Source organism: Typopeltis vanoorti, chromosome 6 (assembly GCF_054136105.1).
Source record: "Typopeltis vanoorti isolate ZY-2024b chromosome 6, IOZ_Tvanoo_1.0, whole genome shotgun sequence".
NCBI classification, from domain to species: domain Eukaryota; kingdom Metazoa; phylum Arthropoda; class Arachnida; order Uropygi; family Thelyphonidae; genus Typopeltis; species Typopeltis vanoorti.
In genome coordinates, this window is record NC_143554.1 from 4,788,712 (window position 1) to 4,807,107 (window position 18,396).

The 18,396-nt window shown below is 34.7% G+C and overlaps 1 protein-coding gene across 1 annotated transcript in view; it reads left to right on the forward strand.

Annotated features, from left to right (window-relative positions):
* Positions 1–18,396, forward strand: part of LOC150105257 (116 kDa U5 small nuclear ribonucleoprotein component) — a 358,330-nt gene that overhangs the window by 257,585 nt on the left and 82,349 nt on the right. The window contains exons 16-17 of the mRNA XM_090394018.1: positions 2,090–2,183; positions 6,078–6,168. Of these exons, the coding sequence (XP_090250144.1) occupies positions 2,090–2,183; positions 6,078–6,168 (185 nt within the window). The remainder of the gene's footprint in view (positions 1–2,089; positions 2,184–6,077; positions 6,169–18,396) is intronic.

Sequence of the window (18,396 nt, forward strand, 5' to 3'; positions counted from 1 at the left end):
CATCTCATTGACGATTTGCCTCTTTCTCTTTTTCCAGGAACTTTACCATCTATTACTGTTTTGAAAAGTTCTCCTTCCATCCTTTCAATGTATCCACAATATTTTAACTTTTTTTATTCTGTCAATATTCTTAAGGAGCCTTGAAGTTCTACTGATATTTTCTAACACCCATTCATTTGTATGCCTTTCAGTATATATCCTCAACAGCCTTTTGTAACATCACATCTCAAGGGGAGCTATCCTTTTCTTATCTGACTTTTTTAGGTTCCAAGTCTCACATCCATAAGTTGCTATTGGTGAAACAACTGCATCCAAAATCCTCAACTTTGTTCCCATTGAGATAAATCCATCCTTCCAAATTTTAGGCAAGTGTCTGACTGTTGATTTAGCGACTAATCTTCTTCTGAACAGCAATTCTTCACATTAATAATGGATCCCAGGTACTTAAACTTTTGCTGACTTCCTCAATTCTTTCTCCATTAAGGTACACTTGTTTCTCAAGAGCTTCCCTGTTTGTATTTCCTTTGAGAACCATAGTCTTTGGCTCGCTAGGATTGAGTTGAAGTCCTCTGTTATTACTGATCTTGTTGACTTCATCAAGAATTTGTCCTAGTTCTTCCTTGTCATTACAGAAGAGTATGGTATCATCAGCAAACCTCAGATTACTGATCACTCTACTATCACCTATCCTAATTCCTGTCTTGAAGTCATCTTTTCATGCTCATCTTTAATTAATTTTAATATTCGTATGCCATTATGATTTTTCTGTTGTATTTGTAAACTCCTTCAGTATTATCAAGTTAAAATTTCTAATGCAAGAAATTTTAATGGTGTACAACATAAATAATACTTTTTGTTCCTATTCACTGCTGTGATTTCTTTAAGATGGTCTACATACAGGGTAGGGCAGGGCTCGACAAATATGCTTGCTCACTTGCTTTTGGCAAGTAGATTTTGCTAGCTAGTGAGTTGCTGCAGAAGTGACAAAATAGATTATTTTTTATTTAAAAAAAAACCTCTCCAACATTTCAAGTTCCTTAGTATTGAAAGAGTTTTTGCTCTCTTAAGGTTTCTGCCTGGTCTCTAACAAAAACCAACCAGTTTGAAATAACTGTCAGGCCAGTGAAACTTTATCAGAATGGACCAATAGGAGGTGAATATATGGATGCTTGGGTAGTGATCGTGTCTCCTATAAGGTCCAGCTAGGGCAACTCATAAATGCTGGTGAGGGTATTCCCGTAAGCTCTCTTGTCAAATTTCATACGAAAGTTTTATAGTTTCTGTATTCTGCTTTGAAATAATGCTGGATTTAATATCCACTTGATTTTTACATTTCCAACTATTGTACACTACAGTTAATCATTTCATAGAAATTTTGATTTATTTAGATATATCGAACATATCCTATTAAAATATTCAGTCTCATTAAAAAATAACCGGAGGGGGGGGGAGGGCTGGGTGAGTAAATGTTTTATGTGGTGAGTAGTGTATTTTATAATTTGTTGAGCCTTGCCAATTGGTATAAATTCTGGAGGGGAAGATATGCACTAATGGAAAGATACTTGATTTTAGCAGAGAAACTAATCGCAATTTAAAAGAATGCTGGTTAAATGCATTTCCTTTTAAAAAAAGTGAAATTGTGTACTAAAGAATTATATAATAAAATATTTGTGAATGCAGTAGCATGGTCTTAAGATATTTATTTCATATCATACTATGGATAACTATAAAACAGATACATCTTGTCTCATACATAATGATTTTGAAAGTTTAGGAATTATGTTGTATGTTACAAGCTTTCCACAAATTCTGTTTTTTGATGTCATTTATTTGTAAATAAAAATTATTTCTAGCATATAATATCTTCAAATAGGGAAAGATGGAATTGAAATTCAACCTCTTAGTGAATGACATATCAAACAGCAATAGAAATTATAATTATTAAAAAAAAAAAACTTTTTTCTCCCCCATATATCATGGTACAGGTTGGTTTTGTTGGATGTTTTTAATAAATAATAATATGATTAGTTATATAGCTTTTATTTTATTTATTTTATGCTGTTTCATTGTTTTGCGTTTTATTATCTAGGTGGAAGAGTCTGGTGAACATATTATCTTAGGTACAGGAGAATTGTATTTAGATTGTGTAATGCATGATCTAAGGAAAATGTACTCAGAGATTGGTATGTGATGTTTGCAATATATACAGACCACATTGTTTTAGTTAATTAATAAAATTTTATTACAAATTTATTAAATTATTATTTTGGTAACCTCCATGGAGCCAATAGACTCATCATGGGAGGCCCACTCAACCATCAACATGCCTATCATAATGAGCTTTGAAGTTATTTACTCTACCTTCATTCACAATGCACTCTAGCTATGCATTCCATTCACCAAGGGATGACCTCTCATTCTTCCCATTTTAACATCCAGTCTGATAAAATCCCTTAACTAACTTGAAGGTCTTTATCATATCTTCTCTTTTCCTCCTATTCATCAACCTCTGTAATCTACATTTCCTCAAATGCTCTTCATAACCAGCACTCCAGAGTTCTGATATCACTTTGGTCATTCTTCTTTGGATCCTCTCTAGTGTTTCTATAATATAAAGAAATCTAGGTGACCAAATCTGATTATAGTTGTCCATATGATGTTTGACCAATGCCTTATATAGATGCACCCCCCCCCCCCCTTTATTCCTACATGCCAATGTACTTTTTATCATTACAGCATGTCAGTAGAAGATGTGCAGTCTTTGGGAAACGTGCAATGTGCCCCAGAACATAAGTCCGCTGTCTACCTTCATTCCAAGATCCCAAATCTCATCATTCCTGAAGTACAGCTCCACCAATACAGTATGTTGCCTTATATCTCTATATCCCAAAGTGTGTAACACCTTGCATTTATTAATATTAAAACTTCAACCCCACTCATTTGTTCAAACTAAACGTGTATTGAAATCTTTCTTTTTCTGATGTTAATTAGAGAATTAACATCAGCACTACTCCTGATAATTCTACTTAACTTTGCATCATTGGCAAACATTTGAAGATACCCAGTCATTCCATATGAAGTGTTATTAACAAATAAGATAAACAGTAGGGACCCAAGAACAGAACCTTGAGCACACCACTGGTTACCTTCCTTTTCTGAGACACTGCTCCATCATACACAACTTGCTGTATCGTTCAGAAAACCAATCTCTGATCCATCTAAGCAATACTATCCATTCCTATCCTCTGCAGCTTGTACACCAACTTATCATGTGGTAATCTATCAAATGCTTTTGCAAAGTCGGAGAATATCACTGTATATGATTGTCCCTTATCATAAAACATAACCACATTGCTAAAACAAGGCCTTCCCTTCACAAACCCATGCTGACCATCATAGAATAGCTTATGTTCATCAACCCATTGTCTATAATTGGAAACTTCTGTTTAGGCATGGCTAACTCTTTTGCATATTCTTTAAAAATGCATGGTAATATGTTATCCTTTCCCACAGCTTTATTAACATCTAACCCAAGCAACACTTGATACACCTCTGATTCTTTAATTCTCCTAATCCTCACTTCCCTTCTACATATTGCACATCATCATTCATACCACTATGATACACACTGATGAAGTGTTCGTTAAATAATTCTTCTATATCATTTGCTATGGTTACTCTACTATAACCTTTCACCAGTATCAACCTGCCATAATTTTCCCTCTTGCTTATCACATAGTAGAAAAATTCCCTTGGATTAGTTTTGACCTTACGCCAATCTCTTATCATATTCTACTTTTTCTTTTATAACCTTGCTTGTCACTCTTTTGGCCTGCAGTTTATATTCTTCATGCATCTGTTCATTGCAAACCGTCTCTTACTTCCTCTATAACAATTTTTTTAAACACTGCTTGCTTGATTTCACTGTTCATCCATCTCACCCCTACTCTATTTGCAGTTATCCATCTGTTAGATACTGTCAACATCTTTTCTACACAATTCATCAATCCAATGTATTGATGCCAGTTGACTACAGAGCTTCTCATAATCACCAACCTTATAGTTCCATATATGACCTTCTTGATACAACTTTTTCCTGTTTGATTACCTTAAAAAACCATACGCCATGATCACTTTTTTCACCAACAGGTGGCAGTGCTGATACCTCATTCACAACCATATCATGTGAGGATATCACCAAATCTAATACCAATGATCCACATGTAGCTTCCATCACATTCTGCTTTAGATAATTATCCTGCAGAAACTGACCAAATTCACTCATTACTATACACTATTTCTTCTTTTCAATCCATGTTCCTACAATTAAAATCTCCCATTAGGATCATCTTCCTTTTATTTGCCCAACTAATTTGTCTAAATATTTCAGTCAGTACTCTCCACATTCCCTGGCTTATAATAGCATCCTATTAGATATATTATTCTATTGATATCAGTTTCACCAAACATCCTCAAAATCTTCATGCGTGCTACTATTTTCTACTTCCACTCTCAAAGAACACAATTTCTCTGCTACCATTAACAATACCCCCCCCCCCCCCTCCTTTCATCTTCCTATTCTTTTAGAAAATTCTATACGTTACCATTTCAAGTCTTGACAGTATATCATCCTCAATTAACCAAGTTTCACTTATGCCAATTATCTTTGGGCATACTGATTTGATCAATGCTACAAACTCAGCCCCTTTATTTCCGATACTCTGTACATTAGTATACAAGCATTACAATTCTCCACTCTTTGAGGCCATCCCAGCTACACAATCACTCTTTACTCTCTCTCTCTGCTATAGTGCACTTCTTTCTTCATTCTGACCATCCCCGTTTTTCTAATCCTGACTCTGCCCTGCTATAATCACTTCATCTAACCATTTCAATGTTCCCTCTGAATTGGCTATGTAAGAATCAACTGAATTATGTACTATACCATATACATAGGACACTGATAACAGAACTAATTATTAGACATACTGAATCCCAGTGTTGTAGATTTTATACACAAATCCATATATTCTTGAAGATTGTAATTAAAAAAATAAATAAATAAAAAAATAGCCAAGAAATCTTTAAAACTTATTACTCTAATACACTCTAATTACTCTAGTATAGTCGTCTGCATAATTTTACCATAATGAGTTGTGTATTATTCAGTTTGGAATGTTTCTTGGTGATGAGTGGCCTTTACTATATCAGGACTTCACAAAATACTCATAATTTTGTATATCTGGAATTGTATTCAATCTGATACTAGGTAGAATCTCAAGAAATTGCTTATCAGTATTATTAAAGAGAATTTTTTTTTTCTTCCCTTTGATAAACAAAGGAATTCATGATAATGATTTCTTCTCTTTTGGAGCCATCTTTATAACATCTTTTTGAAGTGGGTCTCCAAATAGCATTTTTTTTTAGTAATAGTAAGTGAGTAGTGTTATTATTGAAGATATTAGCTCAATATATTGTTCCACAACACACTTTTCCTTTCCATTTCTTTCCAAAAGACAAAATACATCCCGGTTTCTTCTTGATATATGTGAGATTACATGATCATATAATCATAATGGCTATAAACAAACAGGCTGGTTGAAACTGAGGAGCAAAGAATATATAGAATTACAATTTCCAGATTGAATGTCTATTAGCTGAACATGCCTTAAATACTAAGGCATGTATTAAATCACAAGAAATAATAGATACTATCCAATGGTTAGCCATTTGATAGTACTTCTGTTCGCTAACTAACTAATGAATGATATAATGTTGACTATATATTAGTCAAGGAGAGACATTGAAACAAAAATGTCATTACAGTAAATGATAATAAATATCATTTACTGTAATGACATGACTTGCATGTTTATTGAAGCCTTAATGTAAAGCATCATTTGGTACCAGAGCAGACTTTCTCCTGATATTCATGGTCTAATGTGCTATGTTTAGAACCTTTTGTGGAAGTTGCATTAAGAAGGAAAAGTGGACTGGTCTGTTATACTATGTATATATATATATATATATATAAACCATTCTCCTATTACATATATATATTCTCCTAATTTTCATAGATATAAAAGTAGCAGACCCAGTAGTTTGTTTCTGTGAAACAGTAGTGGAAACTTCTTCACTGAAGTGTTTTGCTGAGACCCCAAATAAAAAGTAAGTATTAATTAGTTTTTTTTCAAGAAGACATACTGTAATATTAAATTCATTATGTAGCAACATTTTTGAAAATTTTACTAAGTAGTATTCAGTGTTTTCTGCAGTTAAGGTTACCAGAGATTAGGCTAGTAGGGTTAACAGTTGACCAAATTAATGCTACTTTGGATACTGTGTGGATTGTAATGTAACCTGTTTGTTTGTGTGTGTGAGAGTTGAAACATTAAGTTAAATAAAGTTATTACTCTAATACATGGTCATCGGCATAATTTTACCATAATGAGTTGTGTATTATTCTGTTTTGAATGTTTCTTGGTGATGATGAGTGGCCTTTACTATATCAGGACTTCACAAAATACTTTTAATTTTGTATTTAATGAAAGTAACAACACTTAAAAGGAAGCAGAATTAACTTTTCATGGGTGAACAGTTTATTTCAGAAGATGTAAAGACGTGATGACATTATATATGTATACACATCTTGGAAAGAAGTCAGTGAACACCATAGTGTGAGGAACAAACAGCCCTGGTGCAGAATCTCCTTTCACTGCAATGAATGCAGCAATCCTACAGGATTGCTGCATCTACAAATGTAATGGGAATTTTGGACCATTCTTCCTGTATGCATGTAATGAAGTCCTGGACTGTTGTGGGGTGGACATTTCTTGACCTCACCCAATGCTCCAGTTCATCTCACAGATGTTCAAAATGGTTGAGACAGCGCGCTGTGGAGGCCATTCAAGTGTTGTGATGTTCATGTCTACAACTACACAGTTACAGCAGTAGCCTTATAGCACATTATCTTGCTGAAAGAGACAATGGTCACTTCTGTAGAAATGCCACAAAGTAGAAAGCATTGCATTGTCCAGATACCTCACAGAGTTCAGTTTTCTTGGACCACGAACAGAGGTCTGTAGCCAAACCAGGAAAAACAAGACCATACCATCACACCGCCACCTCCAAATTTCATAGTTGGGGTTACACACTCTGATAAGAGAGTTTGTTCTTTTAGCCAGATGAATCTGATATAAGGAGAATTGGCTGTATTTGTATAGGCAAACACACCTAATGAAAATTTTCATGGGGAGAAAAGAATACAATTATCATGAATTTAACACAACTTAAAAAAGTGTATAAATACCAACAGAGCTGCCGAGAACTTCTGTAGTATAGATGGTAATGAAAGTGCCCTTTGGTTGGAAAGACATAGATTGAAATCCTATCTAAGATGTACAGACCCATTTTAAGGACTTTTGGGTTTGGAATTTTTCATCCTGAAGATACAATCAGTAAACTTTTATTATAATTACAGCTATTATAGCCTGTTTTTGTTTAGGAGTGTCCCTTATTTTAAATACATTGGCTATTATTACTCAAAAAAGGGGTATATATATATTTTAGGGCATTATGGGTGAGTATAGAAGGCAATTATAGCAGAATAAAAGAGGTGGAGAAATTTTGTACATACCTTGTTTTGATTCCAGGATGCCTTCGAATTTCATGATCCTGCTGAAGGTTGTTTATAAAGAGGGGAGAGGAAGGGAGTGTGGGGGTGTGTTTTGACGTGGGAAAATAAATTTGGAAACCTGGGTTATGTATTCATAATATATATATATATTATTGTGTTTAAGGGCACATTTTGTAGGAGGGGGGGAAGAGAAGGGGAAGGGGAAAATTTTAGTAATAAAAAAAAATTTTTTTTAGTAATAGTAAACTAAAGTTTTTATTCAAACACGGTAGTTGTCTCCATAATTTCCAAAAATGCATTCGGATCACCGTGCAAGCCTAAAAGAAAGGAAAAGAAGGGGAAGGTTTTACTTATGTGGAAACTGGGGCAGGGGAGGGAGTTAACAGGGTGCGGACCCATTTCGGTCGACTGACCATCATCGGAACTTATTCGGAATGAGTGTAGGGCTATGTCAAGACTGCAAGTTGAATCTGCCAAACAAGGGCATTTGTTGTCACTAAATGGCTGGAGGCGTGGCTTAATTTGTAAGTTCTGGATCGTCCAACATTCGGAAATTAGGTAGGGGCAGTGGATGTTGATTGAATTTTCATCGTGTTTTTTGGCGATAGTTTCAGATATTCTAAGCATTGTTTCGTTGTCTTGTTTGTCTATGATTATGGCCTTCTCGATTTGGAGGATATGTTTCAGTTCAAGGGCGTGAGCTGCAGTTTCTGTCTTCCCTGTACTCTGTGTTTTATTTTTCTTTTTGATGTTGCGATGTTTTTTTTTGTGTTCAGATATTCCGGAATGGGAATATTGCAATCCCTGAAGTGCTCTTGTAGTCTAGTCCAGTGATGGCGAACCTATGACACGCGTGTCAGCACTGACACACTTGAGGGTTTCAGGTGACACACCTTGGATGTTGAAAAATATTGGTATTCTGATGAAAAAACTGTGATAAATCATGTAAGATTGCTCACAGTTAAGGTGAAGGTAGGTTTGGGTTCTTTGAAAGAATTATATTTTATAGTTAGTCTGTTTTATTTTGTAGTTAGCTTATTTCTATTTTATTTTGTAATTAGCCTATAAACAACGAGCGTTTTAAGTTTACGTTTTCTTTCTTAATCATTATAATTTCTGCATAGTCATATGATATTATAAAAACTTGTGAAATTTATTATCAATATTATACGATAGAAACTTATAAATACGTGCTTTATATATCATAAACTTAAAGTTTTCATTTGACGTCTGTGAAATTCATTCATGCATGCATTCCAAGTCTCTCGACTGAGTAATACAAGTTCTAAACATATTTAAAACCACTATAACAGAAAATATAATTCACAGCATTAAATATTGAATTTATCTGAGTAAATAATGAAAACATTTTTATAGTTGCAATAAATTCAGTAAATTTTGTTAAATAATGCAAATAGTAACAACTTACGATGATATCGCAACAAAACCTACTAAATAGCTGCTATTTAGTAGGTTTAGCATGATGAATTAACACGGTTTCTACGAATGTACTGGTAATAAATATGGCAACCCTGCTGAAAGTAGTAGTAGTGGTAGTCTTGCATGGTCTGCCACTTAAGTAATTTGAGTTGCTGGTGTATAATTCATTTCCAGTAATTGTTAGTTCTTATTAATTATTACTGCTTAATTACCACTTTATATAATTCTGCTCTTTTTTAATTTGTGAACCCTTTTACAATGGCAGCTAGACTAATAAAAAACTAAACATCACAGAAAGGAAGTGCAAGAAATTTCCAAGATGCCTGGACTGAACAATATGGTGTTATTGATAGACGCAATAAAGTTCTCTGTAAATTGTGTGGCTAGCTATCTGTGAATAGAATTTGGAATGTAAGAAGACATTTTGAAACTAAGCACAAATGGCTCCTAGAAAAAACTTTTGAAGAAAGAATACATATTGCAACATCTAAAACTGACAGAATCACAATCTTGTCATCCCTCAAAACAGGCAAACTGGCCAAGTAAAGTGAACACTGCTACCCCACCAACCGTTTTAATTAAATTTGTTTCAGGACCTTCAAATTTAGTAGCCACAAGTTACAGTATTTCACATACTATTGTTGAACATGGGAAACCACTTAGTGTTGGTGATTATATTAAAGAAGCTTTCATAAAGTGTGCACCATTTTTATTTGAGGACATTCATAATAAGGAAGCTATTGTAAAGCGCACGAAAGAGTTACCATTAAGTAGGAATACTATTAAAGACAGAATTATATCAATGAATGCTAGTATAGAAAATCAAATACAACAAGACTTGAACTCATGCCATCGTTTTTCCATTTGTCGCGACGAAACTACAGATATTACGTCATCAGCTCGATTGGCTATTATTGCAAGGTATGTTCACAGTGATTCTATGCATGATGAATTGATAAAGTTAGAAAATTTACCTCAAAACACGACAGGTAAAGACATGCGACTGTGTTGTTAAAGTGTTCCGTGAAAAACAGATAGATTTATCGAAAATATTTTCGATTCGGCCAAGTACTTGAACGGTTTGTTGAATGTTTAAATGAAATTAAATTATATTTAAATACGAAGGGCAGGGAGCACGAATTTTCTCAGTTGAATAATTCTGCTTGGCTCAGTAAGCTGATGTTTTTCACAGATTTTTCATTGCACCTGAATGAACCTAATATACATTTGCAAGGTTTCGGAAAATCTGTCGATGTTATGTTTAGCACAATCAAGAGCTTTGAGAATAAACTCAAAATATTTCAACATGATTTAGAAAGTAACAATTTTAAATATTTCCCAAAAGTGAAAAATTATTTTAACGAAACCAGACCCAAAAATCGTGAACAACATATCAACCAATTTATTGAAGTTCTAAAGTCAGTAACTGAGCAGTTTTCTTCTAGATGTAAGCAATTTCGAATGTTGGAACAAACAATCCAATTCATAAAGCATCCTGATGAAACAGAATTCATTTAGCTTAAATTAGATGACTTTGAGTGGTTGGATTTAAAAGATCTAGAAATGCTAGCCAACTTCCAGTGTAATCTCCTATCTGGAAAAGAAAGTATATTGCTCTTAGAAACAAATTAGAAGAACTTGAGCGGGAACGTCCCATTATACCGTGTTTTGTAAAATGTAAAAATTCAGACTGTGAAATTCTAAGCGTGTGGAATAACCTTCCCGAAAACTTTCATACTCTTAAAATCTTTGCTAAAGCTCTTCTAACAATTTTCTCTTCTACATACTCTTGTGAAACTCTGTTTTCTGCTTTAAATAAAATCAAATCGAAAGGGAGAAATAGATTGAGCAAGGTTTTAAGCACTGCCTGTGTAGCATTAAAATGTACACACTATAGCCCTTCTATAAAGCAACTTTCTATCAGTACTCAGCAACAATTTGATATCGATATAAAATCTATGAATTCATATTATTTCAGTTTATTAAATTAATTGTATAATATGAATTTATAGATTTTTATGTCAATGTCCTATTAAATAAATAGCCTAATATGATATATATATGTAAGTCACCATCTCTGATTATGTAGTTTAATTTATAATGCATGTATGCAAGTGGCACATCAACAACGGCAATATTTAAAAAAAAAAGATGTTTGACACATCTGAGTAAAAAGGTTTGCCATCACTGGTCTAGTCCATAAGGACCTAATTGTAGAGCCAGTGTAGGTGACGTCACAGTCTTTTTGACAAGGAAATTTGTAGACTACGTTGTAGAGTGTTCGAATATTTCTTTGTGTGAGAGAGATTTAGTGGGTTTTAGGAGAGTTGCTAATTTTTGGTTTGTGGTGAATACTAGCTTATAGTCCCTGTTTTTGAAAATGTATTTGTAGGCTTTGTATGTGTTTTGGATATATGGCAATTTGATGATCATACATGTAGGGAAGTCTGTTTTGGTTGTATTATTGTTATGACGGGATTTTGCCATACCGTTTGCGTAACTTATTAGATGTGTGGGATAGTTGCGATTTTTGAAAACCTGTGTTAAATATACTTTAATTTCGTGTTAAGATAATCGCTGTTGGTTGATAAATTGTGATAGGATGACTGATTTTTTAACGGAATATGGGTGGTATGAATTGAAATGGAGGTAGTTTCTGATATGTGTGGGTTTGTGGAATATCTTAGTAGCTATCTTGTTATTGCTTCTGATTAATGTCAGGTTTAAGAAATTGATGGATTTGTTCTGTTCTGTTTCCATGGTGAATTGTAGTCTGTTGCTATAATCATTAAGGGATGTTTGTAAGGCACAGATGTGTGAGGTTTTACCAATGCATAGAATATCATCTACGTATCTGCCATAAAAGGTGATGCGGGGGGGGGGGAGTAGAAGTGATTCAATGTGTGCCAGGAATAATTCTGCTAGTTGCCCACTGATGTGTTGGCCCATTGGGAGACCGAAAATTTGAACATTATGAGGAGTTGTTGAACTTAAAGAAGTTGGCGGATATTGTGAGTTTCATCAAGCTAATGATGTCATTTGGTGTTTTGTGCGCGCGTGTGTGTGTGTGTGTGTGTGTAAGGTGTGGTCTCTGTGAGTAGTGTGTGTGTACGATGTCTAATGTTCTGGGGACATCCACGTTGGTGTATAACGAAGTTGCATCTAGTGAGGTGAGAATGTCATCATGGGATGGAGTAGTGTTATTTATTTTCCAAAATAGGTCGTCCGTATTTTTGATCATACAGATAGACGTTGTTAGTAGTGGTTTGATGAGTTTTGCAACAAATTTTGATAAAGGGGCTGTGGTGGTGTTCTTGTAGGAGTCTGCACCCTGTTAGCCCCCTCCCCTGCCCCAGTTTCCACATAAGTAAACCCTTCCCCCTTCTCTCCCCCCACCCACAAAATGCATCCCTAAACACAATAATATATATATAAATATATATATATATATATTATTAATACATAACCCGGGTTTCCAAATTTATTTTCCCGCATCAAAACACACCCCCACGCTCCCTCCTTCCCCCCCTCTTTATAAACAACCTTCAGCAGGATCATGAAATTGGAAGACATCCTGGAATCAAAACAAGGTATGTACAAAATTTTTTCACCTCTTTTATTCTGCTATAATTGCCTTCTATACTCACCCATAATGCCGTAAAATATATATACCGCTTTCTTGAGTAATATTAGCCAATATATTTAAAATAAGGGACACTCCTAAACAAAAACAGGCTATAATAGCCATAATTATAATAATAGTGTTTAAGAGACGTAGCATGAGAATTTTCCCAGAAACTATACCTAATAGTAAACTTTGTATGTAGGATTAACCATGCCTGTCATAGTATGAATTAGGGTACTATCAAGTCAAATTAGTTAGTCATTGTGCCTTATGTGTAAGAGGAGGAAGAAAAATATATAAATATAATAGTAATGCCTCAATAGCATATTTGGCAGAAAGATGTGACGTGCCTTTTTGTACTCCCTATAGAGCATCTGAAGCTTGGTTGGTAATTACAACGTTTTTGTAAAGACCTGGGTTTGAATCTCTTCTAGGATGCTTGTCTCATGGTGTTTTCCTCCTCAAAATCTCAGAGAGTAAACAGTGAAAAGTCAGCTACTGGAACAGATCCAGAAACACAAACCAACTCAACATCACCAGAGTTCAAGATCAGTACTATCAATAAAAGAAGCCTAAACGGCAAAGAAATGGAGCTAGCTGAGGAATTGGATAAGTACCAGATCGACGTAATAGGGGTGACTGAAACAAAAAAGACAACAACTGGTGAGATCTTTCTGAGCAATAAATACAAAATGTTATATTCATGCTAAATACGAGGCTGATCTTCTTGAATGGCATGCAGTGTCGAGTAAAGTGATGTAGGCAAATATGAGGCTTATTTGTGCCTATGGTCCCACAGAAGGTTCTACTAAGGTAGAAGTGGAGGAATTTTTTTGAGGCTTTAGAGAAAGCAACTGACACAATGAAAAAGGAAAAGTTGGTCCTTGTTGGGGATCTAAATAGCAGATTAGGAAGTGATTGTCAGACATACAAAAATATTTTGGTAAAATTTGGAGAAAAGAGCAAAGCTAATAATGAAGGCAAATGCCCGTTGCATTTCTGCTCAGAGCATGGACTGGTTATTACTATATGCATCAATTCACATGAAGAGAAGACACAAGGAATAAGAAAAGTCTCGTTGACAGCATTATTGTTGATGGGGATGTTTTCTCAGCGGTTCAGGACACCAGAGTGTACAGAGGATTTGAAATTAGAAGTGATCATGATTTAGTCTTTTTGTGTTAAAATTCATCACATAAATTGAGTGCATTTACATTTTTCTTTATATGTAATAATGATGATGAATGCAGTAATTAATTAATATTAATTACTTCTATAAGCAGAGGTATAATTAATATTGATTACATGCTGCCATTGAATTTCATATTGAAAAGAAGAACATGTAATAAAGTTTTAAAATGAATAAAAGTTGAGCAGCTATCAGATGTGAACTGTAGACTAAATTACTCAAACATTATTCAAAAAAAATGAAAGAGTTTGAGAACAGGAACCAAACCTTGGAGATTCAGTGGCAACTGCTGAAGAAAACATTGATTGATTCAGCCAGAGAGGCATGTAGTTAGGTTGTCTGCAAGAATAGAAAAATGAGAACTCCATGGTGGACACAGGAATTTCAAGAGGTACTGAAGGAAAAGAAGAAAGCATATCAAAAATTCCTGGAAAATAAGTCAGTTTGTGCTCTTAGAGAATACAGAGACAAATGTAAGAAAGCAAAACACTATGTAAAACTAGCTAAACAAAGTCATGGGAGGACTTTGGTAAGAACATAAAAACAAATATCAAGAAGATGGCAAAATATTCTGGAGGCTATTGAAAAAGCTCGAAAATGGAGGAAAGAGTGCTGTAAAAGGAACTAGAGATGATAAGGGTGACATGAAACCTGGAGAAAAAGATATCCCTAAATGAAACAAGTAGTGACAGCACAGTGGTGAAAAAAAAAATTAAACAAGATGCAATCAGGAATGCCATTTCCATACTTGAAGTAGAAAAAGCCATCAAAGGCCTGAAATGTGGAAAGGCAGGAGTAGATGATATTCGACCAGAAACAATCACTTATGGAGGTCGAAAAGTCTTACGGTAGCTGCACTATGCAGTGCAGCTACTGTAAGGCCTGGACAGAGGGACGAATTCCCGATGATTGGAGTAGAGCTCTCATAGTACCTATATATATAAAAAGGTAAATAAAACTGAATATGAGCATTACAGAGGTATTTCCCTACTGAGTGTTCCTGGTAAGGTTTATGCAAGTATACTTGAGAAACGGTTGAGAAGAATTGTGGAAGAAAAACTTGGTGAAGAACACGCTGGATTCAAGCCAAATAGAGGCTGTCAGGATCAGATCTTCACTTTATGACAGATAGTTGAAAAATGATGGGAATATAACAAAGATTTCTATTTAATTTTTGTAGATCTGGAAAAGGCATATGACAAGGTGCTAGGAGAAAAGCTATTCAAAAACGCTACAGTTGCATGGTGTCAATGGGGCATTATATCAAGCAATAGTTAGTCTTTATTTGAGTTGTAAGTCAGCAGTTAGAATTGAAGGAAATACAGGAAGATGGTCTAATGTTGAATCTTGTATCAGACAAGGATGTACATTATTTCTTCTGTTATTCATTATCTATATGGATCACATTATGAAGGAAAGTGGTATTAAACCTGATATCAAAATTGGAGATGTTAATGTCAGTTCTTTGCTTTATGTGGATGATGTTATACTTCTAAATAAATTTGCTAGAAGTCTGCAAGATTTCCTGACTAAATTGAATAACTGTTGTAATACACCCTCTGTCCAAAAAGAAACCAAACTTTTCGAAAATAGAAAAAACTAGTTGCGTCAATTGTTGTATCTTTTTGTTGTCGAAAGCGGCAATCTTCATTAGTGTTGTGTAACTGTTCATGACATTTGTTTCATTAGAAGCCGAGTTATGGTACCAAGAGTACCAAGTATGTTTTGACGAATGGTTGGAAAATGAGTTTCAAACAGAGGGCTGTGATTGACTTTTGTGTTAAACTTGGTAAAAGTTTTACCAAAATGCATCAAATGTTTCAAAAACCATATGGTGATGAATGTTTATCCCATACTCAACTTTACAAGTGGTTTAAGCAATTTCGAAGTGGTCATGAGACACTTGAGGACGACGAAAAGCGGGGCCGCCCAAAAACCAGACTGAGCAAAGTTAACATCAAAAAAGTGCATGATTTCATGAAAGAAAACCCGAAATTGTATGTGAGATTGATTGAAGATGAACTGGGGACTTCCAAAATCAACTGTGCACAACATTTTGACTGAGAGTTTGGGCCTTCGTAAATTGAATTTGCGATTTGTTCCCCACAAGTTGACCGATGACCAAAAAAATGTATCAATTGAACACTGCAAGGACCTCATTAAAACCACTCATAAGGACTAAAACTTCCTTGAAATGATCGTTGCTGGTGACGAATGTGGTGTTTTGAGTATCAGCCTGAACCAAAGCGCCAGAGTGCTGAGTGGAGACCACCAGAAGAAGGGCATCTGGAAAAAAAAGTCGCTTGGAGAAGTCAAAGGTAAAGACAATGCTGATTTGTTTCTACGATTCCAAGGGCATTATCCACAAAGAATTCGTTCCGCCTAGCCAAATGGTCAATGGTGAGTTTTATCTTGAAGTTTGAAGCAATTGATAGCCAGAATTCATGTATGGCATGAATATCGTAATGCAAGCAGCTGGTCACTTTTGCACGATAATGCACCATCTCATTGTTTGACATTGTGAGACAGTTTTTGAGCAAAAACCAAGTTTGTGTGTTGGATCACTCGTTATATTCGCCTGATTTAGCACCCGGTGACTTCTTTCATTTGCCAATGAAAGGAAAGCAATACGATACCATTGAAATTGTTCAAATGGCAGTAACCACGACCCTCAACAGTATCCCAAAAACCGATATAAAAAACTCATTTAACGAATTATTTGACCGTGCCAAATGCTGTATTGAAGCTGAAGGAGAGTATATTGATTGAAATAAATTATTTGAATAATTATATTGGCCTGTGTTTTATTTTCTATCAAAAGTTCGGTTTCTTTTTAGATATGGTATGAAGGTCAGCATTAAAAAGACAAAGACAATGAAAATAGGTAGAATTGTTGAAAATGTCAACTGTGTTGTGAACGGGGGGACCTGTGGAACAAGTAAAACATTTCAGCTACTTTGGCATGTTTTTTAGTGAAGATGGTAAATTCAATATAGAAATAGAAAACAGAATCAGCAAAGCTGATATGGTGGGAAGTCAATTGAATAAATTCACATGGAATAAGAGAGCAATTAGTTGGAACACTAAATTAGCTGTATACAAGACAGTGTTCAAACCAGTTTTGACTTATGGATCTGAGAGCTAGGTCAGAAGTAAAACACTTGACCAAAGACTAGAGACTGCAGAAATGAGAGTCCTGAGAAAGATTAGGGCCATGAACAGATGGCATCAATGACAATATCATATTAAAAGCGAGGGTATTAGGAAAGAACTTGACATTGTCAGCATCCAGGAATGTGTTAGTAGAGCTAATCTCAGGTGGTATGGTCACTTAAACAGAATGGGTGAGGAAAGTGGAAAACCAAGATATAGGTGGATTGATACAGTAAAAAGTGCCTTAGAAGAAATATAAAATCTGATAATGTTGGAATCTTGACAGGTAACAGATTGAATTGGATAAATTGTAGATAGGAAGTTAGTGGTGATGTAAGTTTTTCATGTAGTACTATCATATTCTATACTCCCTTGGGGATACATATCAGGAATTTGATGATGATGAAATCTGAGTTTTTGCAAGGCAGAGAAATCATTCTGAGAATACACATATTGACTAGTTGCAGACCTTATAAATTGATTGTCTTTGTCCTAACTTTATTTAGGTTTCTTTAAAGCCAGAGTTGTTTGGTCTTGACAGATCATTGAGCCCTATGTTAAGTGGAAGATGAAAAAAAAAAGCTGCTGTGTACTATTTCAGGGAAAGAACCATCATCAGAATATATATGAAGGACTGTATGAAACACATGAGCAAAACCAAAAAGAATATTTATATATTTTCTTTAGTTTTGATTGTTCTACCTTCTGATAATAATTTTTTGAGCATGTAATAATTTGTAACCCTAATTGAAATTCACATTTATAAAATTTTGCTTTTTCTTCTTTGTTTTACTGAATGGAATATGATATTAATCCACAACATGGCTTAATTGGATTTGTTTACATTCCCTTGTGTGAAAAGAAACTGGATATGTACCTCACTGAAATTATTAATTATTATTGTGTTTGCTCCTCCAGAAAAGTCCAAGGACTCATTGAGAAAGCCATTTTTGCCACTCATACTTAAATAGTTATGTTTCTTCCTGAATGTATTCACCAAAGATGCAATCATAACATTAATTTCAGACAATTCCATACACACTAATTACTGGCCATGAAAAGAATCTTGTGGACCTTACATGTTACTTATCCACATCTTTAACCCAATATCTAAGAAGTATCCCAAGTTCTGCCTTCAAATGGTTGCTTACCTGTCTACCAGCCATAAGTGGCACAATCTCACTTATATGTATACTATAAGTTCCATTCTGCTTATTGGCTTCCATGTTTCTATCATATCTTCTCTCATCTTTCTGTTTTTCAAACTATGAAGAACATGTTCCCTCAGCCTGTGTTCATATGGGCAGGTCTGTAGACTAGTTATCATGTTGGTCACCTCCCTCTGAAACTTCT